The following is a 24,846-nucleotide window of genomic DNA, read 5'->3' on the forward strand; positions in this document are numbered from 1 at the left end:
TCCTGCGTCTGCACTTGTTTGATTTCCAATTCGACTCAGGGTTTTATTTTTAGAGATACAACGCAGAAACAGGCCCTTCGGCCCACCGGGTCCGCGCCGCCCAGCGATCCCCGCACATTAACACTATCCTACACCCACTAGGGACAATTTTGTTTTTTTACATTTGCCCAGCCAATTAACCTACAAACCTGTACGTCTTTGGAGTGTAGGAGGAAACCAAAGATCTCGGAGAAATCCCATGCAGATCACGGGGAGAACATACAAACTCCGTACAGACGGCGCCCGTAGTCAGGATCGAACCTGAGTCTCCGGCGCTGCATTTGCTGTAAGGCAGCAACTCTACCGCTGCGCCACCGTGCCGCCCAATTTGTAGGTGGTCAGGTGGGTAGGTGGGTTTGTAGGTGGGTCAGAATTTCCCAGGAACCAATCTAAGTGACAATCTGAGAGTTGCTTTGAGGGACCGCATTTAAAGTGCTGCACTTCTGATGTATGAAGAACAGATTATCCCTGCCACAGCTAATTTCTTTGGCAGCTTTAATTCGTAAAGTTGGTGTATTTGAGCAGGATTATCCAGTCTGATAATTAATAGTTCGATGTATGATTTATGGAATTGATTGCACGTCAACTCTGCCCAAGAGAGTTAACAGTTATGAGGAAGGAGTTCCATTGATTCAGGAATTGAAGTGGGTGGTTTTGCAGATTACAAATTAATTACCACCGCTTGGTTTTTAATTAACTAATTACTACTGCCTGATTTTCCCATTATCCCTCACCTCTGCCATTGCCCCCCATGTCTCATTGTCCCGGCCACACTGTTGTCAGCTTCCAACAGCAAGAATAAAATATTCTACCTTGAGAAAGCAGATGAGAAGGAATTTCTTTAGTCAGAGGGTGGTGAATCTGTGGAATTCATTGCCACAGATGGCTGTGGAAGCCAAGTCAATGGATACCTTTAAGGTGGAGATTGACAGTTTTTGATTAGTACAGTTGTCAGGGGTTATGGAGCAAGGGGTTAGGAGGGAGAGATAGATCAGCCGTGATTGAATGGCGGAGTAGACTTGATGAGCCGAATGGCCTAATTTAGTTTAGTTTGGAGACACAGCGCGGAAACAAGTCCTTCGGCCCACCGAGTCCGCGCCGACCAGCGACCCCCGCACATTAACACTATCCCACACACACTAGTGACAATTTGCATTTACACCAAGCCAATTAACCTACAAACCTGTACGTCTGGAGTGTGGGAGGAAACCAGAGCTCCCAGAGAAAACCCACGCAAGTCACGGGGAGAAGGTACAAACTATGTTACAGATAGCAACTGTAGTCAGGAGGGAACCCGGGGCTCCGGCGTTGAAAGGCAGCAACTCTACCGCTGCCACCGTCCCACCTATAACCGCTCCAGCAACTCATCAATTGAACTATCATTGGGTATTGGCTGAGTGGTCTTATTAAGCTCCGAGAACTCAGCAACTTATAATAAGAACTTTACCTCAAACATGCAAGAAAATGGACAATTATCTGTGACATAATCTCTCCTGGATATTATGGTGCAAAAAAAAAACCTTGGCCAGTTCTCAGCACTAAAAGTGATTTGTCAAGATGTGATATATTTGTTGTATGTGACAAATTGCTGTTAATTTATTTGATCTTTTAAATCTTTTTCTGTAATGGGCTGCTTGGAACCAACTGCTTACTAGCAGGAGTGAGAAAGAGTAAGAAAATAACTGCAGATGCTGGTACAAATCGAAGGTATTTATTTCACAAAATGCTGGAGTAACTCGGCGGGTCAGGCAGCATCTCAGGAGAGAAGGAATGGGTGACGTTTCGGGTCGAGACCCTTCGTCACCCATTCCTTCTCTCCTGAGATGCTGCCTGACCTGCTGAGTTACTCCAGCATTTTGTGAACTAGCAGGAGGAAGGTGATGTGAAATGAGAAAGGCTTCGAATGGCAAGCAGCATCTGTGCGGAGAGAAGCAGTTTACAGTTCTAGTTGAGGAGCTGCCATCAGAATGAATCTAAGTTGTTCGACGTGAAACATTAATTTTCACTCTTCGCGGATGCAGCCTGACACACTGAGTGCCTCCAGCATTGTGTTTTATTTCAGGTTTCCAGCATCTGCACACTTTTGAGTACATGTGTAGGAAGGAACTGCAGATGCTGGTTGAAACTGAAGATAGACACAAAATGCTGGAGTAACTCAGCGGGACAGACAGCATCTCTGGAGAGAAGGAATGAGTGACGTTTCGGGTCAAGACCCTTCTTCAGTCTGAAGAAGGATCTCGACCCGTTCCTTCTCTCCAGCGATGCTGCCTGTCCCGCAGAGTTACTCCAGCATTTTGTGCCTATCTTCACTTTTGAGTACAGTCAGAAGTTACACTCGTAGGTATCTTGCTGGTTTTTTTTTTGCAGGGGCTTTTGTGTTAAGTCTTTCCTTTTTCTTCCTTGCAGAACACGCCGGCTGGGACGCCGATATTCATCGTGAATGCCACGGACCGCGATCAGGGAACTGGGGGAAGCGTGCTGTATTCCTTCCAGCCCCCATCGCGATTCTTCACCATTGACGGGGCCAGGGGAGTGGTGACTGTGCAAAGACCCCTGGATTACGAGGCCACTCGAGCCTTCCAGCTACAAGTCAACGCAACGGTACCATTCATCGTCTTTACACTTCAGCGACATGGAAACATAGACGTAGAAAATAGGTGCAGGAGTAGGCAATTCGGCCCTTCGAGCCAGCACCACCTTTCAATATTCATTCACAAAATGCTGGAGTAACTCAGCAGGTCAGGCAGCATCTCAGGAGAGAAGGAATGGGTAACGTTTCGGGTCGAGACCCTTCTTCAGCCTTTGATTTGTACCAGCATCTGCAGTTATTTTCTTATACCACCATTCAACATGGTCATGGCTGATCATCCAAAATCAGTACCCCGTTCCTGCTTTCTCCCCATACCCCTTGATTCCGTTAGCCCTAAGAGACAAAGCACAGAAACAGGCCCTTCGGTGATCGCCCCATACACCAGCATGACCCTACACACTAGCGACAATTTACAATTTACAGAAGCCAACTAACCTACAAACCTGCACGTCTTTGGAGTGTGAGAGGAAACCGTAGTACATGGAGAAAACCCACGCAGGTCACGGGGAGAACGTACAAACTCCGTACAGGCAGCACCCATGGTCAGGATCGAACCCGGGAGTCTGGCGCTGTAAGGTAGCAGTTCTACTGCTGTGCCACCGTGCTGCCCCCTTGCTCCCTTACCCTTTACAGGTACACACATGGAGCCGGGGGGGAGTTCTCTTGGGCATGGGAAGCTGCCCAAATTCCACCTTTCATTTCCCTGACGCGATCATTCCCAGACCCCCACATAATACAATAACCAAAGATACACTAAAACATACAAGTAAAAACAGACTAAAAACAACAAAAGAAGTCAGGGACGAAGCAGGCGGTTGGCGAGGCTGCCATCATACGTGACATTGTGGCAGCTCGTATGATGGCAGCCTTCGTCAGTCAGGGCATTGAGTATCGTACCGGTGCGGGTTGCCCAGCCTCGGCCACGAGGTCGCCCACCCTTCCGGGACCCACCACCTGTCCCTCCAACTGTGCCTCTGCTGGCCCCTCTGTCGACCGATTACCGTACGCGGTCCGGTCGGGTTGTGCGACCACCAGTGCGTTTCGTGCCTCCGGTTCTGGGGGGGGGTCCTGTGGCGGCTCCCAAGGGTCGGGCCATACCACTACCGACCCCTCGGCACGGGAATGGACCAGTCCAGGGAGGCGGTCCGGTACCATGTATATAAGGACAAGGTTTTGGGCGCGAAGCCATTCCGGCAGACTCGACCCGTCTGATAACCGAGGTATAATAAAATATAACGTCCCCGAAATACCTGGCTCCTTGCCTTTATTTCGGGCCTCTATCGACGCGCCACAACATGCCCAGTACGATACTCAATGCCCTGACTGACGAAGGCCAATGTGCTGAAAGCCACCACAGGTCTTATCTACCTATGACACCACTTTCAAGGAACTATGTACCTACACTCCTACATCCCTCTGCACTACAACACTCCCCAGAGGCCTGCCATTCACTGTAACAATCTTTTTCCTGGTTTGACTTACCAAAATGCAACGCCTTACACTTATCTGCATTGAACTCCATGAAGCACTCCTCAACCCACTTGCCCAATTGATCAAGACCCTGGCGTACTCTTTGATAGCCAACTCCGCTATGTACAATATCATCCACTTTAGTGTCATCTGCAAACTTGCTAACCCTGCCACGTACGTTCTCATCCAAATCATTGGTGTGGATGACAAACAGCAATGGGCCCAGCACCGAACCCTGAGGCACACCACTATTCACAGGCCTCCAGTCTGGTAAACAACTTTCCACCATCATCCTCTGCTTCCTTCCATGGAGCCACTTTTCTACCCAGTTGGCTAGCTCTCCCTGGATCCCCTGCGATCGAACCTTCCAGCGCAGTCTACCATGAGGAACCTTATCAAATGCTTTGCTGAAATCCACGCAGGCAGCATCTACAGCTCTGCCCTCATCAACCTTTTTGGTTACTAAAGTGCTTAACAATTGGTTGGGATCCCAGGAGGACTCCCTTCATCCTCCTCACAACCATGCCATGAGACCTTCATCGGTCTGCTTGGAAGAACAGTAAGGGCTGTGGTTAAAAAATCTTCCACGAGACACTGATATTGTTGGAGCCTTCCCCCAAACACGTACTTAGAGCCTTTTGTGCTCAACTCTCTGGAACATACCCGTAAGCTTTTGATTTCTAAAGCAAAGGTTGTGAAGCGGCATGCTGTGGAGATAGAGGCAATGAACATCAGATTGTTTTTGTGACTGCAAGCGTACATGAAGGTGGCAAAGAAGCTTTGAATATGAGCAAGAGATAACCAATTGTGAAATTGTAGTGAGAGAGAGAGAGAGAGAGATGGTTGTCTTATTGATTCAGGAGGGGAGAGGGAGATGCAGGAGTGCACATTTCAGTGCGAGGAAATCTATGGAACATGTAAAATACTAACAGCAAAAAGAGGCCATCAATTGGAGAAATTGTACAAAGGCTAATCAACATTAAAATTAATTTGAGTGGATTTGCTTTTTATGCAGCAGAATGTGATTGCAGGCAATTTGGTTGGCGTCTATATCAATGTTAGCATATTAATCAGAGGCAATGACAAATAACCTAGAAGCCAGTGTCATTTATTATTCATTTATTTAGAATTTAATTTGCAGCCATTAATGACTTCCGGCATCAGAGAGAGATGATGCCATTTGACTTGATGCATTTGCAATGTTCATTTATTGTGGCTAAATTTGACCTCTGTGCTTGTGAAAGACTTGAATTTTTAATACTGCCTTTTACATTCTAGGGATGTTGCAAAGTAGTTAATAGTCTGAAGGACCTTTTAAAATGTGGTGGCTTTTTACCCCCGCGGGTAACTTTCTGGCCAATTTGTACATAACAAGCTCCCGCAAATAACACAAGTGAAGATTAAGTCAAACACAAAGTGCTGGAGTAACAGCACGGGCGGCACGGTAGCGCAGCGGTAGAGTTGCTGTTTTACAGCGAATGCAGCGCCGGAGACTCAGGTTCGATCCTGACTACGGGTGCTGCACTGTAAGGAGTTTGTACGTTCTCCCCGTGACCTGCGTGGGTTTTCTCCGAGATCTTCGGTTTCCTCCCACACTCCAAAGACGTACAGGTATGTAGGTTAATTGGCTGGGTAAATGTAAAAATTGTCCCTAGTGGGTGGAGGATAGTGTTAATGTACGGGGATCGCCGGGCGGCACGGACTTGGAGGGCCGAAAAGGCCTGTTTCCGGCTGTATATATATGATATGATGATAACAGTGTGGCAATAACCCTTCAGCCCACCGAGTCCACGCCGACCAGCGATCACCCATACACGACTAGTTCTATCTTACACACTAGGGACAATTTACAGAAGCCAATTAACCTACAGACCTTCACGTCTTTGGATTGTGCGGGGAGACCGGAGCACCCGGAGAAAACCCACGGGGAGAACGTACGAACTCCAAACAGACAGCACCCGTAGTCAGGATTGAACCCGGGTCTCTGGCGCCGTGAGGCAGTAACTCTACTGCTGCGCCACTGGGTCGCCCAACTAGATCCCTTACTGAATCCCGCCCCCCTGACATCAGTCTCCCCCCTGAAGGGTCTCGACCCGAAACGTCGCCCATTCCTTCTCTCCTGAGATGCTGCCTGACCTGCTGAGTTACTCCAGCATTCTGTGAATGAATACCTTCGATTTGTACCAGCATCTGCAGTTATTTTCTTATACTACCCCTTACTGAATGCATTCACTTGAAATCGGCGAAATAGAAATCTGGAAAATTAGCTCAAACCTATTAACTCAGTTGATTAGAGCTGGTTCAATGGTGGTTAATAAATATGACTGAAATAATCATAGGACATCTTACCGTCTAGCATAGGATTCAAGCCCTTTGACCTGTGATGTACGTAGTGAACATGATGTCAAGTTAAACTCATCTCCTCTCCCCGCACTTCATTCCCCACATATCCATGTGCCCATCTAAAATCCTCCTAAATGCATCCATCACCCCCACACCAAGTGGTACGTTCCAGGCACCCACTACTCTCTGTGTACAAGCTTGTGCCACACGTCTCCTTTAAACTTTACCCCACTAACCTTAAAACTATGCTCTCTAGTCCTTAACATTTCCACCGCCCAGAGAAAGGTTCTGACTGCTTCCCCTTTCTATGCCTCTCATATTTTTACCTACTTCTATCGGGTCTCCCCTCAGTCTCTGTCGTTGCAGAGAAAACAATCCAAGTCTGTGCAACCTCTCCTTCGAACTAAAGGTAGGCACAAAATGCTGGAGTAGCCCAGTGGGACAGGCAAGGGATGGGGCGTGACATTGGAGAGAAGGAATGGGTGACGTTTTGGGTGTAGTCCCTTCTTCAGACTCTTCTGCAGGTGCTCCTTGACTTACCATGGGGTTACGTTCCGATAAACCCGTCGGAAACCGAAAATATTGTACGTGGAAATGCGTTTACATACACCTGATCACGTGGGTGGAAGCGAGCCACTGGTCGCTGCCGTTGCCCAGCGTTTGCACCATTGTAAAGTGGAAATATTGTAAGCCGAAGCATCGTTAGTCAGGGAGCACATGCAAGTAGATCACTTGCTGCTCATGGCTCTGGTGAGCATCTCTTAATTTGGAGATGGGTCAAGCAACAAGGATTAAATGTGCAAACAATGGGGAGGATTCGTGTGGATTGTTGTTCAATTGTCCGCAAACTGATGGACTGGTGTTATCTCTCAAAGAAACAGCTCGTTGCTTAGTGTCTACCTGAGCATGCAGCCAGGCTCCTTGTGTCTGCAGATTGTCACAGCGGTACTTGTGTCACAGTTTGACTTGAATGAAATACTAGCGTTGCATGAAAGGAACTGGAGTGATTGCTTTCTGACAACCTGATTTCACTTGCAAATGAGCATGACTGCTCCAGAAACCAATGGGAAATTCATCAACTTCTGAGCAGAAAGAATGACTTGGGCTTGTGTAAAGTCTTTCACTGCCTCGGGATATATTTTACAGTCAGAATTGACGATTTACAAAGCATGGAAACAGACCCTTTGGCCCACCACGTCCATGCTGACCACCAGCGAGCATTTTACACATCTTATTTTGTTCTTCCCTCACCCATTAATACTCTACCCTAACCGACACAGGAGGCAATCTTACAGTGGCTATTTAACCAACCGACTGACCGACCGACACACCTTTGGGGATTTAGAAGGATGAGAGGAGATCTTATCGAAACGTATAAGATTATTAAGGGGGTTGGACACGTTAGAGGCAGGAAACATGTTCCCAATGTTGGGGGAGTCCAGAACAAGGGGCCACAGTTTAAGAATAAGGGGCAGGCCATTTAGAACTGAGATGAGGAAAATCTTTTTCAGTCAGAGAGTTGTGAATCTGTGGAATTCTCTGCCTCAGAAGGCAGAGGAGGCCAATTCTCTGAATGCATTCAAGAGAGAGCTGGATAGAGCTCTTAAGGATAGCGGAGTCAAGGGGAATGGGGAGAAGGCAGGAACGGGGTACTGATTGAGAATGATCAGCCATGATCACATTGAATGGCGGTGCTGGCTCGAAGGGCCGAATGGCCTCCTCATGCACCTATTGTCTATTGTCTATTGTGTGAGTACCAGCAGGAAATGCATGTTGGGTTCTGGGAAAACATGCAGACTCCACACAGAAAGCACCAAAGATCAGGTTTGAACCTGGGTCATTGGAGCTGTGGAGCAGCACCACTCTGCTGCCCGTATTGACCGACATACTTGTCGACGTGTGTAGCTACTGTTGATGTGTGGTGTTGTTCCATTGTGGAAGAACACAGCATGGGAACATGCCATTTGGTCCATGTTTATGTGAAGGGTCTCGACGTTGCTCTCCTCCATTGTCAGGTCCTCGGGACCTTGAGCCACCTCGAGGGCGCTGAAGGTTTTCCCCAAACAGCCACGATCTGTGCTGTTGTTTAATTTAGTTTAGTTCAGAGATACAGCGCGGAAACAGGCCCTTCGCCCCAGCGGGTCCGCGCCGACCAGCGATCCCCGCACATTAACATTACTCTATACCCACTAGGGCCAATTTTTACATTTACGAAGCCAATTAACCTACATACCTGTACGTCTTTGGAGTGTGGGAGGAAACCAAAGATCTCGGAGAAAAGCCACGCAGGTCACGGGGAGAACGTACAAACTCCATACAGACGGCGCCCGTAGTCGGGATCGAACCCGGGTCTCCGGCGCTGCATTCGCTGCAAGGCAGCAACTCTACCGCTGTGCCACCCATGTGCCACGCTGTTGTGTAAAAGAGGGCAGTGAACTTTAGCCATGGTGTCTGCCTTTGTGAGGTGATACAAGGATGTGGTACATTCTCCAGCGACCTTGATTGCCACCCCTCTACCAACCCACACTTGGTGTACAGGATAAGCCGAACGATGGCACGGTTAAGAAATCCGTCGCAGAAATGGGAACAAAAAGGCTGAGATAAATAAATGTAAATTAATTTCTCTTTGTTTCAGGACCAGGACAAAGACCACCCGCTCTCCACGTTGGCCAACCTGGCGATCACTATAACAGACATCCAGGACATGGACCCTATCTTCATCAACCTTCCTTACAGCACAAACATACATGAAAACTCCCCTCCGGTGAGTAGCAGCGTTTAGTTTTACATCTATCTCTCTGCAAAATAGTTCAGCTAACCCCTGGGGCGGCATGGTGGCGCAGCGGTAGAGTTGCTGCCTTGCAGCGAATGCAGCGCCGGAGACCCGGGTTCGATCCCGACTAGGGGGTGCCGCCTGTACGGAGTTTGTACGTTCTCCCCGTGACCTGCGTGGGTTTTCTCCAAGGTCTTCGGTTTCCTCCCACACTCCAAAGACGTACAGGTAAGCAGGTTGATTGGCTTGGTAAATGTAAAAATTGTTCCCAGTGGGTGTAGGATAGTGTTAATATGCGGGGATCGCTGGTCGGCGTGGAACCGGTGGGCCGAAAGGGCCTGTTTCCGCGCTGTAACTCTAAAACTAAAACTAAAACTAAATAAGGTATCAGCATTGGAGCAACAACTTCGTAAATGTATTTTGGCGAGGATTTTTAAAATGTCACTAAGAAAGGTGGAAAGGCAAGTTATGATGAAGGTGTTGAGACGATGCATTGGGACAGGTTGAGTTGGTAGCCGAAAATTTAGCAAATTGAAATTAATATGGGAGTTTGTGGGAACAGAATCAAAGGGCAGGTTATTTAAATGGAAAGAGACTGCAAATGAGTATAAAGGGTGACGTTTCAATAGACAATAGACAATAGGTGCAGGAGGAGGCCATTCGGCCCTTCGAGCCAGCACTGCCATTCAATGTGATCATGGCTGATCATTCTCAATCAGTAACCCATTCCTGCCTTCTCCCCATACCCCTTGACTCCACTATTCTTAAGAGCTTGATCCAGCTCTCTCTTGAATCCATTCAGAGAATTGGCCTCCACTGCCTTCTGAGGCAGAGAATTCCACAGATTCACAACTCTCTGACTGAAAACGTTTTTCCTCATCTCAGTTCTAAATGGCCTACCCCTTATTCTTAAACTGTGGCCCCTTGTTCTGGACTCCCCCAACATTGGGAACATGTTTCCTGCCTCTAATGTGTCCAACCCCTTAATAATCTTATACCTCCTCTCATTCTTCTATATTTCGGGTCGAGACCCTCATTCTGATGTCTGAAGAAGGGTCTCAACCCGATACATCACCCATTCCTTCTCTCCAGAGATGCTGCCTGTCCCGCTGAGTTACTGCAGCATTTTGTGTCTGCCTTCGGTTTAAACCAGCGTCTGGAGTTCCTTCCTACACAATGAGGATAAAGGGATTGTTGTAAACGTGTATGAATCTCAACAGACTGGTGGGCAAGTTTCGCAAGAGGTTGAGATTGCAAATGGCCATTAGTTTAGTCCAATTTATAGTTACAGCACGGAAACACCTTTGGCCCACCGAGTCCGCGCCGACCAGCGATCCCCGCATGCTAACACCATCCTACACATACCAGAGGCAATTTACAATTTTTCCCGAAGCCAATTGGCCGTCAAACCTGTTTGTCATTGGAGTGTGGGAGGAAACCGGAGCACCCGGAGAAACCCCATGGAGGTCAGGGGGAGAACGTACAAACTCCGTACAGACAGCGCCCGTGGTCAGGATCGAACCCGGGTCTCTGGTGCTGCCAGGTAGCAAGTCGTAACACTGAGCCACCTTACTGCAAAGAGTTTGGAGTTTAGCAATAGGGAAGTGTTGACACGATCTTGGTGAAGACAAACCTGGCGTAGTGCACGCACTTAGGGTCCGCCAACCAAAGAAAGGGGACCTAGGCAGTGCAAAGGGGATTCTCCAGGCTAATTCCTTGGATGTGACCATTGTCTCTCCGGATAGACTAAGCATGTTAGGACTGTATTCTTTGGAGTTTAGAATAATAAGTGTTGACCTTATTGAAGCAGGTAAGGTCCGAAGGGAACATGACGGAGTAATGTTGAGATGCTTTTCACCAGTTGTCCTTTGCTGTGTTAGCTGTATTTGGGGCTATCTCAAATTCACGTATGTGGGCCTGTTTCTTGAAGAGGGTTTGAAGATAAGGGAATGGTCATTAAAAACCAAGGTACAAAACATTTTCTTGCTGCAGAAAGTAGTGAATCGCTGGCTTTCTCTGCCCCAGAGAGTTGTAGATGCCAGCTCATGAGAAATACGTATGTGGAGGAAGATAAGCCTTAGATATAAGACTTGAGTATTGTTTTTGTTTCTTCAGGGATTTATTCTCAGTGCATATTAATGTATTATCTCAGCCCATGAACCCTTACTTTTAATAGGAACTTGTTGTGTGGTAACTAATTGAATGTCTTTTTCCATCTAAATATATTACATCTACTAGTTCCCCCTTATCCATCACGTGACTCGCGTCTCAAGAATGATTTTCCTTACGTAAGGGCATAAAGCCTGTGTGCCGCTGTGTTCAAATCGTGACTGATTCATATGTCTCAGAAATTGTAACTTCCTTCAGAGGTACTTTAATGGCCTGTCCCACTTAGGCGATTTTTTAGGTGACTACAGGCGACTAGGCTGTCACCACACGGTCGCTGGGGTGTCGCCTGTACGGTCGTGAGTCGTCTCCAAAGAGTCGTAGCGTCTTTCTGGTCGCCGCTGGATTTTCAGAATGTTGAAAAATTTTCAGTGACAGTGGGTTTGACGCCAATGAGCGTAGCTTGACATATCCTGAAGTAGGAGCTGTCATAGGTTGTCGCCAGGTGACGTATGTTGTCGCCAGGTGACGTAGGTTATCGCTGGTACTGACTTTGGTGAATTCCATTGGCGACTGCCTACGTCAACCTACGTCAACCGGCGACAGGTACCGGCGTCAAAACCGGAGGCCAAAATGACGTGAATTGTCTTCAGTTGTCGCCGACAGGGTCGTAGCTTGTCGTAGCTTGTCACGGGTAGACGTAGGTTGACTTCAGTTGTTGTAGGTTGTCGCCTGCATGGTCGTAGGTTGTCGTAGGCGCGGTCGTAGATGGACGCCCTACTCGCGACGATTGGGTCGCCGGTTGTCGGTCGCTTGCCGTAACTTGACGTCGACTAGGTGGTAGGTTGTCCTAGCTTGTCGTAGACATTGTCGAAGGGGTGGGGTCCAGTCGCCGTTTTTTTGCCAACCTGCTACGACTATGACAGTCGCCGGCAGTCGCCTAAAAAATCGCCTAAGTGGTACAGGCCCATTAAAACACTGTTCTAATGCCTATTTGAGCAATGCCACGAGTCTAGTTTAATCCTTTGAACATATTAAAGTCGTCATTATTTTATCAGACCTCGTACCAAATTTTACCCCGGGTAAATAATCAAGAACCATGCGACCTAGGTTTAAGGTGAGAGGGGAAAGATTTAATAGGAACCTGAGGGGCAACCTTTCCACTGAGGATAGTGGATATATGGAACGAGCACCAGAAGAAGTGGTTACGGGGAATACTAGAAAACCGTTTAAAAGACCGGTACATGGATAGGAAAGATTTAGAGGGATATGGGCCAAATGATGGCAAACGGGACTAGTGTAGATAGGACATCTTGGTTGGCCTGTTGTGTTGTGGACAAGTTGTGTTGAAGGACAAGTTGTGTTGAAGGGCCTGTTTCCATGTTGTAAGTTTCAGCGCCCGGTGCGACTCGGCCGCGGGGACTTCCACCCCCTTGCGGGGACTATGCGGGTCGGTCGGGGACGAGCTGTCTGTCCGTGGGCGTGGGGAAGAGAGTGGAAGTTTTGTTGCCTCCATCACAGTGAGGGGGTGTTTGGAGTCACTGTGATGGACGTTTGTGTTGGGGTTATGTGTCTTGTGTTCTTTTTTGTGTGACTGCTATGTAGTTTCGTTCGGTACCTTGGTACCGAATGACAAATAAAGCTCTGTTGTTGAACTGTTGTTGAACTGAAGAAGGGTCTCGACCCGAAACGCCACCCATTCCTTTTCTCCAGAGATGCTGCCTGTCCCGCTGAGTTACTCCAGCATTTTGTGTCTACCTTCCATTCTGTAAGACTCTGACTCTGACTCAATCCATCAGCCTTCCCATGGATGCATGACTAAAGTTATTAGCTGCTCAGATTTAGAAAGATGAAGGTATGCACGATTATCATCTTTACTCTGTGTTCCACACATTGGGAATTTGACTTGCTGTCTTGTCAGAGTGGCGGAGGGCTCAATGTGAGGAATTGTGTTGGAGCTGGGCACCCATTCCAGCCTCACATCAGTTTAACACGTCCATTGTTTTGGTCCAGGTGGATGGGTAACTCAGCAACCACCTAAGAGATTACAGAAAAGTTACTTTACGCACCAGCTTCCCCGACCAAATGCCACTAAAAATAAACGAGCTGACAAATCTTTGCGTCAATATTTAGCTGAACATGTTGGAGTATATAAGGGCTACGGGTGTTGCACTTTGAAGTAATGAATTTCTGAGATGGAGTGAGTTCAATATATAAATGCAAGTCTATGCATCATGTAATTGTTTTGACGCACTAGGTTTAAAAATGTAGAGATTTGGAAATATGTTTCTAGTTGCGATGTCAAAGCATTGGTGTGGAATTACTCAACTTTAATCTTGCTAATCAATTAAATTCAGTAAATGACTCTGTTGAAGTGAGTTGTTTGTCCCTGAGATGGTGAAGGTTTATGGTGGCCCATGAACTCAACAACTCTGAATGTCCAATAGACAATAAGTGCAGGAGGAGGCCATTCAGCCCTTCTAGCCAGCACCGCCATTCAATGTGATCATGGCTGATCATTCTCAATCAGTACCCCATTCCTGCCTTCTCCCCATACCCCCTGACTCCGATATCCTTAAGAGCTCTATCTAGCTCTCTCTTGAAAGCATTTAGAGAATTGGCCTCCACTGCCTTCTGAGGCAGAGAATTCCACAGATTTGCAACTCTCTGACTGAAAAAGTTTTTCCTCATCTCCGTTCTAAATGGCCTACCCCTTATTTTTAAACTGTAGCCCCTGGTTCTGGACTCCCCAAACATTGGGAACATGTTTCCTACCTCTAACGTGACCAACCCTTAATAATCTTATATGTTTCAATAAGATCCCCTCTCATCCTTCTAAATTCCAATGTATACAATCCTAGTCGCTCCAGTCTTTCAACATATGACAGTCCCGCCATTCCGGGAATTAACCTAGTGAACCTACGCTGCACGCCCTCAAAACTGCACACAGTACTCCAGGTGCGGTCTCACTAGGGCCCTGTACAACTGCAGAAGGACCTCTTTGCTCCTATACTCAACTCTTCTTGTTATGAAGGCCAACATTCCATTGGCTTTCTTCACTGCCTGCTGTACCTGCATGCTTCCTTTCAGTGACTGATGCACTAGGACACCCAGATCTCGTTGTACGTCCCCTTTTCCTAACTTGACACCATTCAGATAACAATCTGCCTTCCTATTCTTACCACCAAAGTGGATAACCTCACACTTATCCACATTAAACTGCACCTGCCATGCATCCGCCCACTCACACAACCTGTCCAAGTCACCCTGCAACCTCATAGCATCTTCCTCACAGTTCACACTACCACCCAGCTTTGTGTCATCTGCAAATTTGCTAATGTCACTTTTAATCCCTTCATCCAAGTCATTAATGTATATTGTCTAAGTGTTGAACCTGCAATAGAACTGGAATTCCTTGTTTAAACTTCTAAAAATGTGCAGGGCTACTTGGTTAGAACCAAATCTTCCTGAGGTATTTCAATTAATATCCACATTACAGCCCCTATCTTTGTATACAGCCTTGCTCAGCAGTGCATCAATCCCTTTAATTAAATATTTAAAGATAATTAGAGTGAATAGTAAAGATTAAGTGCTCATGTATCAATGAGGCTCAATCGACCATTTCCTTCAACTGTTGCAATAATGGGAAACAAGGGCTTGTGTCACTGTTGGCATGTTTAGTATTCAACCTATGTGCTTTCGGTCAGAAATAATTACTGGCATACTGGCGTACTCTTCTAAAACGTACAATAATAGGCCCTGCGGTTCGCTGTTTAGATGCAAATAGCAGTGGCTTCAGAGACGATCCAGTGCGCTTTTCCCTGTGTGAGGTTAATATGTTAGAATAGTGAAGAGAGACTTCAAAACCTCTGTTATATCCATTATAAATATAATTAAAACCAGCTCCAAATCTCTTAATCCTTTTTATATCAAGGAAATTAAATGATACACAGAGACTTGCATTTATTTAATGAAATTACTACATAATAGAATTTAATTATTCGCTGCAACAAATGCTTCTAAATGAACATAAATACAACGGTTGTTTTACACCCCAAGGGATATTCTCAGGGATATCTTGTGCTTTCAGTTGTCCTACTTGACACGATGTAAACCACACAGTGCTCTGTCTTTCCCACCACCATCTCACACACAGTGGTGGCTAGTCCTTGGTATACACTGAGTTCTTGCTTTTAAATTGAACTATCATAGATTGAAGTACAGAGATGAAGTGTATACAAGCCTAGTCGCTCCAGTCTTTCAACATACGACAGTCCCGCCATTCCGGGAATTAACCTAGTGAACCTACGCTTTATAAACATATAAGAGATTTAAACGGCACGGTGGCACAGCGGTAGAGTTGCTGCCTTACAGCGAATGCAGCGCCGGAGACTCAGGTTCGATCCTGACTACGGGTGCTGCACTGTAAGGAGTTTGTACCTTCTCCCCGTGACATCTGAGATCTTCGGTTTCCTCCCACACTCCAAAGACGTACAGGTTTGTAGGTTAATTGGCTGGGCAAATGTTTTAAAAAAATTGTCCCTAGTGGGTGTAGGATAGTGTTAATGTGCGGGGATCACTGGGCGGTGCGGACACGGTGGGCCGAAGGGCCTGTTTCTGCGCTGTATCTCTAAATCTAAAAATAAATAAATGAGGGAGCACATGAGGTGATCCTGGCACTTCAGGGTGGGAATGCTGCGTTGTTGAAGCTGATCTGTCCGGCAAGAAGTCTCGTGGCATTATTTTGAAAAAGAGCAATAGCCTGGTATTATGCCTGGTATCATAAACGATAGGATCAGAATTAGGCCATTTGGCCCATCAAGTCGACCGCGCCATTCAATCATGGCTCGTCTATCTTTCCCTGAACATCTGAAGTAGATTGGTCTTGGCAACAAATGCATTGGCAGCCAACACAAACATGGTTCTCAACTATTCTGCAAGGAAGGTAGGTTCGCCTGTCGTTTTCTGGTCTGCTAAATGCATCTCTAAACAACCGACATAGTTGACTATCAGTTGGAATAAGTCAGGAATAAGCAATAAATGCCCCACCGAGATCAGTCGATAAATAAAGTGGATCGCAAAATATTTGAGAATAGGGTTTAAAAATTCCCCCTCTCCCTTTAAGCAGGACAAAGGCAACACACTGACCCCAAACAACATGCAGGAAGGAACTGCAGATGCACCTGATGGGCCACGAGGACGATTCTTTGACTCTAATTCTTGGGGAATGGCTTGGTTTATTGTTGATCAGTGTGGCGTGTTGGATATCTTGCAAGTTCAGAAGCCTGGAACCCGCGGCTTGCACTGGTGCTGTGGGTGCTGTGGACTCTGCTTGGTGCTGTGGGAGCTGTAGACTTTGCTTGGTGCTGTGGGTGGTGTGGGCTCTGCTTGGTGCTGTGGGAGCTGTGGACTCTGCTTGGTGCTGTGGGAGCTGTGGACTTTGCTTGGTGCTGTGGGTGGTGTGGGCTTTACTTTGTGCTGTGGGTGCTGTGGGTGCTGTGGACTTTGCTTGGTGCTGTGGGAGCTGTGGGCTTTGCTTAGTGCTGTGGGAGCTGTGGGCTTTGCTTGGTGCTATGGGTGCTGTGGACTTTGCTTGGTGCTGTGGGTGCTGTGGGTGCTGTGGACTTTGCTTGGTGCTGTGGGTGGTGTGGGTGGTGTGGACTCTGCTTGGTGCTGTGGGTGCTGTGGGCTTTGCTTGCTGCAGCAACCCTGCTGGGTAGAGAGGTCCTCGAAGGGAGACTGGGCCTGGGGTGGAGGATCCTGAGGCCATATCTCTGAGGCCCCATCTCCGTATCATGGTCTGAAGGCCAATTGCCTTCAGTAACGCTGATTAGCTGACATTCATTTGAATAATTTTAAAAAATAAGTTGTTTAAAAAAGTTCAATCTTGCTTAAAATATATTTTAAGTGACAGAAAGCAAAGACATTAATATTAATGATAGTAAAACAGTGCACCTTTGCAGATAGACACAAAATGCTGGAGTAACTCAGCAGGACAGGCAGCATCTCTGGAGAGAAGGAATGGGTGACGTTTCAGATCGAGACCATTCTGAAATGTCATCCATTCCTTCTCTCCAGCGATGCTGCCTGTCCCGCTGAGTTACTCCAGCATTTTGTGTCTACCTTCGATTTAAACCAGCATCTGCAGTTCTTTCCTACACACAGTGTGCCTTTGCAATTAGATCAGTGATATAATTGAAATAGGGATCCATTTCCTCAGTTGAGCAGATGCATGAGGAGCAGGATAAGGCCATTCAGCCCTTCGTGTCTGCATTTCATCAAGTCACGGCCAATCTGATTTTATCCTCAACTCAATTTGCCCGTCCACTAACAATAAGCTTTCCCACCTTGCTTTATTTTGGACTTGAGTCTTTGGAGATACAGCGTGGAAACAGGCCCTTCGGCCCACTGAGTCCGCATCGACCAGTGATCACTCCCTTCACTAGCACTATTCTTCATACTAGAGATAATTAACAATTTTTGCAGAAGCCAATTAACCTACAAAACTCAATGCTGCTTTATTTGTCACGTGTGTAACCGCACGGTGAAATTCCTTTTGCGTATTTACACATGCAGGACGCGCGCCAAGTTTTGGCGCCGTTTCCAAAGCCCAAAGTTCCTTCGGCCCGCGCGCTCGGTCTACGGGAGCGGTTCCCGATCCTGGTTAACCCCAGGCTCCCTCCATCACCTTCGACCGGCTCAGCCCAGGAACCGACGTCCCTCTCCTCGCCCGGCCATCTGAGTCGGGCGGGGGGGGCCTCCTAAAGCCCACTTTGACGGCACAGGAGGCATTGCCCCGGTTCATCCCCCTACCGGCCCTTGCGTCTGGCCTTATGTCTGTGTGTCGTGGGACGTAAACCGGAGCATCCGGAGAAAACCCACGCGGTTCATGTGCAAACTCCACACTAAGAATATACCAATGGCACAAACACTCAACACACCAGTAGACATACTGGTTTGTAACATTTGTTGGCAAAAGAATTTGTAGTTCTGCATCGCCTCTCAAAACCTTGAAGCCCCGGGACTCATTACAGTCTAAAATTACCTTTGAAACATGGTAGCTAAAAGGTCCGCAGCCAATTTCCACAGAGCACCCATAGTCGCGATCGAACCCGGGTCTCTGATGCTGTAAGGCAGCAACTCTACCACTGCGCCACCATGCCGACCTATCAAGGATCTATTTATCTCTGTCTTAAAAATATTCAAAGATAATTCTACCCCAACCCTTTGAGAAAGGGAAATCTAAAGATCCACCATAGTCTTATCTCATCTATAAACTAAAACTCTCATTTGTTTGTTTGTTCCTGAACTACAGCCAAAACGGTACACGATAGCGCGACAATTTTAGGCCCACCTTACTCACCGTCGTCCCTTTGGTGCTAATGCAAGAAGTTTCATTGAAATCGGTGTTATATTTTTAAAGTTATTCACATTTTAAAGTTTAAATCTATCTCCCAGGGAGGGGGGGAGGGAGGGAGGGGGAGGGAGGATAAGGGGATTGAGGGGGATGGAGGGGGAGGGGGAGAGGGAAGAGGGGAGGGGGAGGGGAGAGGGGGGAGGAGAGGGTGCTGCACCAATGCAGGAGAGGTTTGGGCCCAACGGGTCCACTTGGTCTAGTCTTTCTTTAAAAGGCGAATGCTCCCTTTTAAAACAATGAGCACTGGACACGGTGCTGAGAGAACCATCTGTCTTCTGTTCATTCTGTGCCTGCCCCCACCATTTTATGCACCATTGGTAAATCTTTCCTCAGACTCCTTGGTTCCAAAGAAATCCTGAGGCACGGTTGGAGTGTGAGCTGGGAACTGGTCCCCCTGGAGTCTTGTTGGGTGATGTTGGTCTTCTCTACATGGGATCTCGACAAGATGTCTCCACAGTCTTGTTGCCGTTTGGGGAACATTGCTCTGTGCAAATTGTGTGCACGTCTTCCAGCTTTTCAACAGCAACCATGTTTCAAAGGAATTCTTGAGTGTGAAGGGCCCTGCGAATTCAACCCTTTGACCAGGCGATGCATAACTACTAATTCTTTTGCCGACTCATGTTGCAACCAATACTCCTACAGGCTTAAAATGGACATAATGTGCTGGAGTAACTCAGCAGGTCAGGCAGCATCTCTGGAGAAAAAGGATAGGTGACGTTTCACCCTTCTTCAGATCCATCTTTAGGCACTGACCCAAAACGTTACCTATCCTTTTTCTCCAGAGATTCTGCCCGACCTGCTGAGTTACTCCAGCACTTTGTATCCATCTCTGCTATAAACCAGCATCTGCAGTTGTTTGTGATATACTATAGGCTTATACTGATGTGTATTGAGTGTTTTGGACACCGGTACAATCTCTGTTAATTGATCAAAGCAATATTTCTCCTCACCAAGTAGATGGTTGAAAAGGCTTCCATGGGAGTTTGCCACTGTGTCTCTACATGAAGGAATTTCCCAAGGATTTGCAAGTGGGAGGGGGTGTGGTTGTTGTGGTAAGATTTGCAGGAGAAGGCATATCGGGAGTGCTGGCATTTTCAGAGGGGTAAGGCTTCCTATGTCAGTATTTACAAGGCAGTATTTAATGGTGAGCCATTGTGTGAACAGGATTTCACGATGTCAGTGATTGACTTTTACAACCAATCCTCTGGGGTTGGTGCAGTCAATTAAATTCAGACTGTTCTACTTGCTGGTAGCCACAGGGTCAGCAGATTAAAAACAATTTCCAATGTAATGCACAACTCTACACATGCTCGATTTGTATTTATGAGGGTTTTGAGTCAGCAGCAAGTAGCAGCAGCTTGGGAAGTATTGTGTGGAGATAGTAAGGAGTAAGACCTGTGTGATCTCCCGGACAAGTTTCGATCGCCTAGCTTGGGGTCGGAGAGGAATTTCCTGGATTTTTTTCCCCAAATTGGCCTGGGTTTTTTATCCGGTTTTTCGCCTCTCCCAGGAGATCACTCAGTTCTTTTGGGTGGGCGGTTGGAGCGGGTGGAGCAGCGGCCGGGCGGTAGGTTTAGTAACCGAGCACGGGGCTTTGTTTGGAGAGTATGACTGCCAGGGCAGTTTATTGTTCTGGGTGTCGGATGTGGGGAATCTGGGAGTCTGATAGTCTTCCAGACATCCACATCTGCGCCAGGTGCGACGAGATGGGGCTCCTAAGGGACCGTATTAGGAACCTGGAGCGGCAGATTGATGACCTCCGTCTGGTCAGGGAGAGTGAGGAGGTTATAGAGAGGAGTTATAAAGAGGTGGTCACTCCAAGACCACGGGAGGTAGACAAATGGGTCACGGTTAGGGGGGGCAAGGAGCAGAGGCAGGGACGAGAGAGTACCCCAGTGGATGTACCCCTTGGCAATAAATACTCCTGTTTAGGTGTTGTTGGGGAGTATAGCCTACCTGGGGGCAGCGACGGCGCCCGGGCCTCTGGCACGGAGTCCGGCCCTGTTGCTCAGAAGGGTAGGGAAAGGAAGAGGAGAGCGATAGTGACAGGGGACTCTATAGTGAGGGGGTCAGATAGGCGATTCTGTGGACGCAGTCGGGAGACCCGGATGGTGGTTTGCCTCCCTGGTGCCGGTGTCCGTGATGTGTCTGAGCATGTCCAGGATATCCTGAAAGGGGAGGGAGAGGAGCCAAAGGTCGTGGTACATATAGGTACCAACAATATAGGTAGGATAAGGGAAGAGGTCCTGAAAGGAGAATTTAGGGGGCTAGGAAGAGAGTTAAAAAAACGACTAGGTAGAGGATTGAAGTGTAGGACATCTAAGGTTGTAATCTCTGGATTACTCCCTGTGCCACGAGCTAGTGAGTATAGAAATAGGAGGATAGAGCAGTTTAATGTGTGGCTCAGGAGTTGGAGCAGGGGGGACGGATTCGTTTTTCTGGATAATTGGGCCTGTTTCTGGGAAAGGTGGGAACTGTATAGGCCGGACGGTCTCCACCTTATCCAGAGGGGGACCAATATCCTGGTGGGGAGGTTTGCTGGCACTGTTGGGGAGGGTTTAAACTAATTTGGCAGGGGGTTGGGATACAGCATGGAGCTAGTATAGGGGGTGAGGAGAAGGAAAATATAGAGGAAAAAACTGGTCAGATTGGGAGGCAGAACAAGAATGCCCCAGCACAATGGGGTAGGGCAAGTCTGAACGGCATTTATTTTAATGCAAGGTGTATTGGAAGCAAGGGGGATGAATTGAAGGTGTTACTGAACACATGGGAGTACGACATTGTTGCCATTACGGAAACATGGTTGAAGGAAGGGCAGGACTGGCAGCTCAATATTCCAGGATATAGAATCTTCAGGAGAGACAGAGAGCAGGGGAAAAAGGGAGGGGGTGTTGCAGTATTAATCAAAGAATCTATTTCTGCTGTAAGAAGGGATGACATATTAGCGGGTTCCTCAAATGAGGCTATTTGGGTGGAATTGAGAAATAGAAAAGGGGCATGCACCTTACTGGGTGTATACTACAGACCCCCAAACAGTCAGAGGGAAATAGAACATATTTGCAGGCAAATCTCGGGGGTGTGTGAAAACAACAGGGTAGTAATAGTAGGGGATTTCAACTTCCCGAATATTGATTGGGATAGCCAAAGTGTCAAGGGCCCTGAGGGTGCAGAGTTCCTAAGGGTCATCCAGGAGGGCTTTTTGAGCCAATATGTTGAAAGTCCAACAAGGGAGGGGGCGGTATCGGACTTAATCTTGGGAAATGAGGCCGGACAGGTGGCTGAAGTGTCAGTGGCAGAGCATTTTGGTGACAGTGATCACAATTCAGTGATATTTAAGGTGGTAATGGAAAAGGATAAAGAGGGACCAGAGGAAAGTGGAAAATTTCTAAATTGGGGCAAGGCCGATTTTAATCTGATAAGGCAGAAGTTGGCCCTGGTGGACTGGGATCAGCTTCTCGTGGGGAGGACCGCATCAGAACAGTGGGAGTCATTCAAAGGAACAATTGAAAAAGTACAGAGGAAGCATGTTCCCCTAAAGTTCAAGGGTGGGACAAACAAGTCCAAAGAACCTTGGATGTCGAACGATATAGTAGGATTGATTCGAAAAAAAAGGGGGGCTTTTGGAAGGCATAAAGAACTTAAGGCACAGACATCATTAGAGGAATACAGAAGGTGTAGGGCGGTTCTTAAAAAAGAAATGAGGAGAGCAAAAAGGGGCCATGAGATAGCACTAGCGGGCAAAATAAAAGAAAATCCCAAAGTGTTCTATAGGTATATCAAGGGTAAGAGGATAACGAGGGAAAGAGTGGGGCCCATCAGGGACCATAGTGGAAAGCTGTGTGTGGAGCCAGAGGATGTAGGAGATGTTTTAAATGATTTTTTTGCATCTGTTTTTACGAGGGAGGAGGGCGATGCGGACTTAGAAATGGAGCAGGAGGGTTGTGATGTCCTTGAGCATATTGCTATTGACAGGGAGGCGGTGCTGGAGGCTCTGGCAGGCTTAAAAGTGGATAAGTCTCCGGGCCCTGACGAGATGTATCCCAGGATGCTGAGAGAGGCAAGGGAGGAGATTGTGGGGGCTCTGGCACAAATTTTCACAGCCTCTCTTCGATTTAGTAGGAATGGTTCGAAAAAAAAGGGGGGCTTTTGGAAGGCATAAAGAACTTAAGGCACAGACATCATTAGAGGAATACAGAAGGTGTAGGGCGGTTCTTAAAAAAGAAATTAAGAGAGCAAAAAGGGGCCATGAGATAGCACTAGCGGGGACTGGAGGATAGCTAATGTGGTGCCATTATTTAAAAAGGGCAGTAGGGATAAACCTGGGAACTACAGGCCGGTGAGTCTGACATCGGTGGTGGGGAAGCTGCTAGAAAAGATTCTGAGGGACAGAATCAGTCTTCACTTGGAGGATCAAGGGTTAATTAAGGATAGTCAACATGGCTTTGTTAAGGGAAGGTCGTGTCTGACTAACTTGATTGAATTTTTTGAAGGGGTGACCAAGGAGGTAGATGGGGGTAGTGCAGTGGATGTGGTATACATGGATTTCAGTAAGGCTTTTGACAAGGTCCCACACAGGAGACTAGTCAAGAAGGTAAGAGCCCATGGGATCCAGGGCACCTTGGCAAAATGGATAAAAAACTGGCTTAGTGACAGAAGGCAGAGGGTGATGGTAGAAGGTTGCTTCTGTGACTGGAGGCCGGTGTCCAGTGGGGTGCCGCAGGGATCGGTGTTGGGTTCCTTACTGTTTGTAATCTACATTAATGATCTGGATGTCAACGTACAGGGCATGATCAGCAAGTTTGCAGATGACACAAAGTTAGGGGGGGTGGTGAATAGCGAGGAAAGGATCTGCAAGCTGCAGGAACATATAGATGAGATGGACAGATGGGCGGAGCAGTGGCAGATGGAATTTAATCCTGAAAAGTGCGAGGTGATGCACTTTGGCAGAAATAACTTGGAGAGGGAGTACACCATGAATGGAAGGACCCTAGGGAAGACAGGGGTACAGAGGGACCTTGGAGTACAGGTACACAAGTCCTTGAAGGCAGCAGGACAGGTGGATAGGGTGGTTAAAAAGGCATATGGGTTACTGGCCTTCATTAGCCGGGGCATCGAATATAAAAGTAGGGGGGTAATGATGGAATTGTACAGAACACTGGTGAGGCCACAGCTGGAGTATTGTGTACAGTTCTGGTCACCACATTATAGAAGGGATGTGATAGCTTTGGAGAGGGTGCAGAGGAGATTCACCAGGATGCTGCCAGGGATGAAGAGCCTCGGCTATGAGGAGAGACTGGGCAGACTGGGGTTGTTTTCTCTGGAGCAGAGAAGGCTGAGAGGGGACATGATCGAGGTGTACAAGATCATGAGGGGCATAGATAAGGTAGATGGCGGGGAACTTCTTCCACTGGTGGAAGGTTCAACAACGAGGGGACATAGATACAGGGTAAGGGGAGGGAGGTTTCGGGGGGATGTGAGAAAGAACTTTTTCACCCAGAGGGTGGTTGGAGTCTGGAACTCACTGCCTGGGGTGGTGGTGGAGGCGGGAACACTCACAACGTTTAAGAGGCATTTGGATGGGCACTTGAAATGCTACAACATTCAGGGCTACGGTCCAAATGCGGGAAAATGGGATTAAAATTAGACTGTGTTTGGTAACGGGCGGCGCGGACACGATGGGCCGAAGGGCCTCTTTCTGTGCTGTAGGATTCTATGACTCTATGGAAGCCCCAGTCACGGGGTGAATATACAACACCGTACAGACAACACCCGTGGTCAGGATCGAACCCAGGTCTCTGGAGCTGTACGGCTCCTGTTCCAACTTCCTTATGTTCGTGTGCTCCTCTGTTGTTTTAGATTTTTAGATTTAGAGATACAGCGCGGAAACAGGCCCTTCGGCCCAACGGGTCCGCGCCGCCCAGCGATCCCCGCACATTAACACTATCCTACACACACTGGAGACAATTTTTTTTTAAATATTTGCCCAGCCAATTAACCTACAAACCTGTACGTCTTTGGTGGGGGGAAACCGAAGATCTCGGAGAAAACCCACGCAGGTTACGGGGAGAACGTACAAACTCCATACAGACGGCGCCTGTAGTCTCCAGC

General features: G+C 47.5%; 1 protein-coding gene across 1 annotated transcript in view; it reads left to right on the top strand.

Annotated features, from left to right (window-relative positions):
- Positions 1 to 24,846, top strand: part of cdh23 (cadherin-related 23) — a 694,191-nt gene that overhangs the window by 170,139 nt on the left and 499,206 nt on the right. Inside the window, exons 7-8 of the mRNA XM_078428607.1 lie at positions 2,446 to 2,640; positions 9,078 to 9,206. Of these exons, the coding sequence (XP_078284733.1) occupies positions 2,446 to 2,640; positions 9,078 to 9,206 (324 nt within the window). The remainder of the gene's footprint in view (positions 1 to 2,445; positions 2,641 to 9,077; positions 9,207 to 24,846) is intronic.

This window comes from Rhinoraja longicauda, chromosome 35, assembly GCF_053455715.1.
Source record: "Rhinoraja longicauda isolate Sanriku21f chromosome 35, sRhiLon1.1, whole genome shotgun sequence".
Classification (NCBI taxonomy): domain Eukaryota; kingdom Metazoa; phylum Chordata; class Chondrichthyes; order Rajiformes; family Arhynchobatidae; genus Rhinoraja; species Rhinoraja longicauda.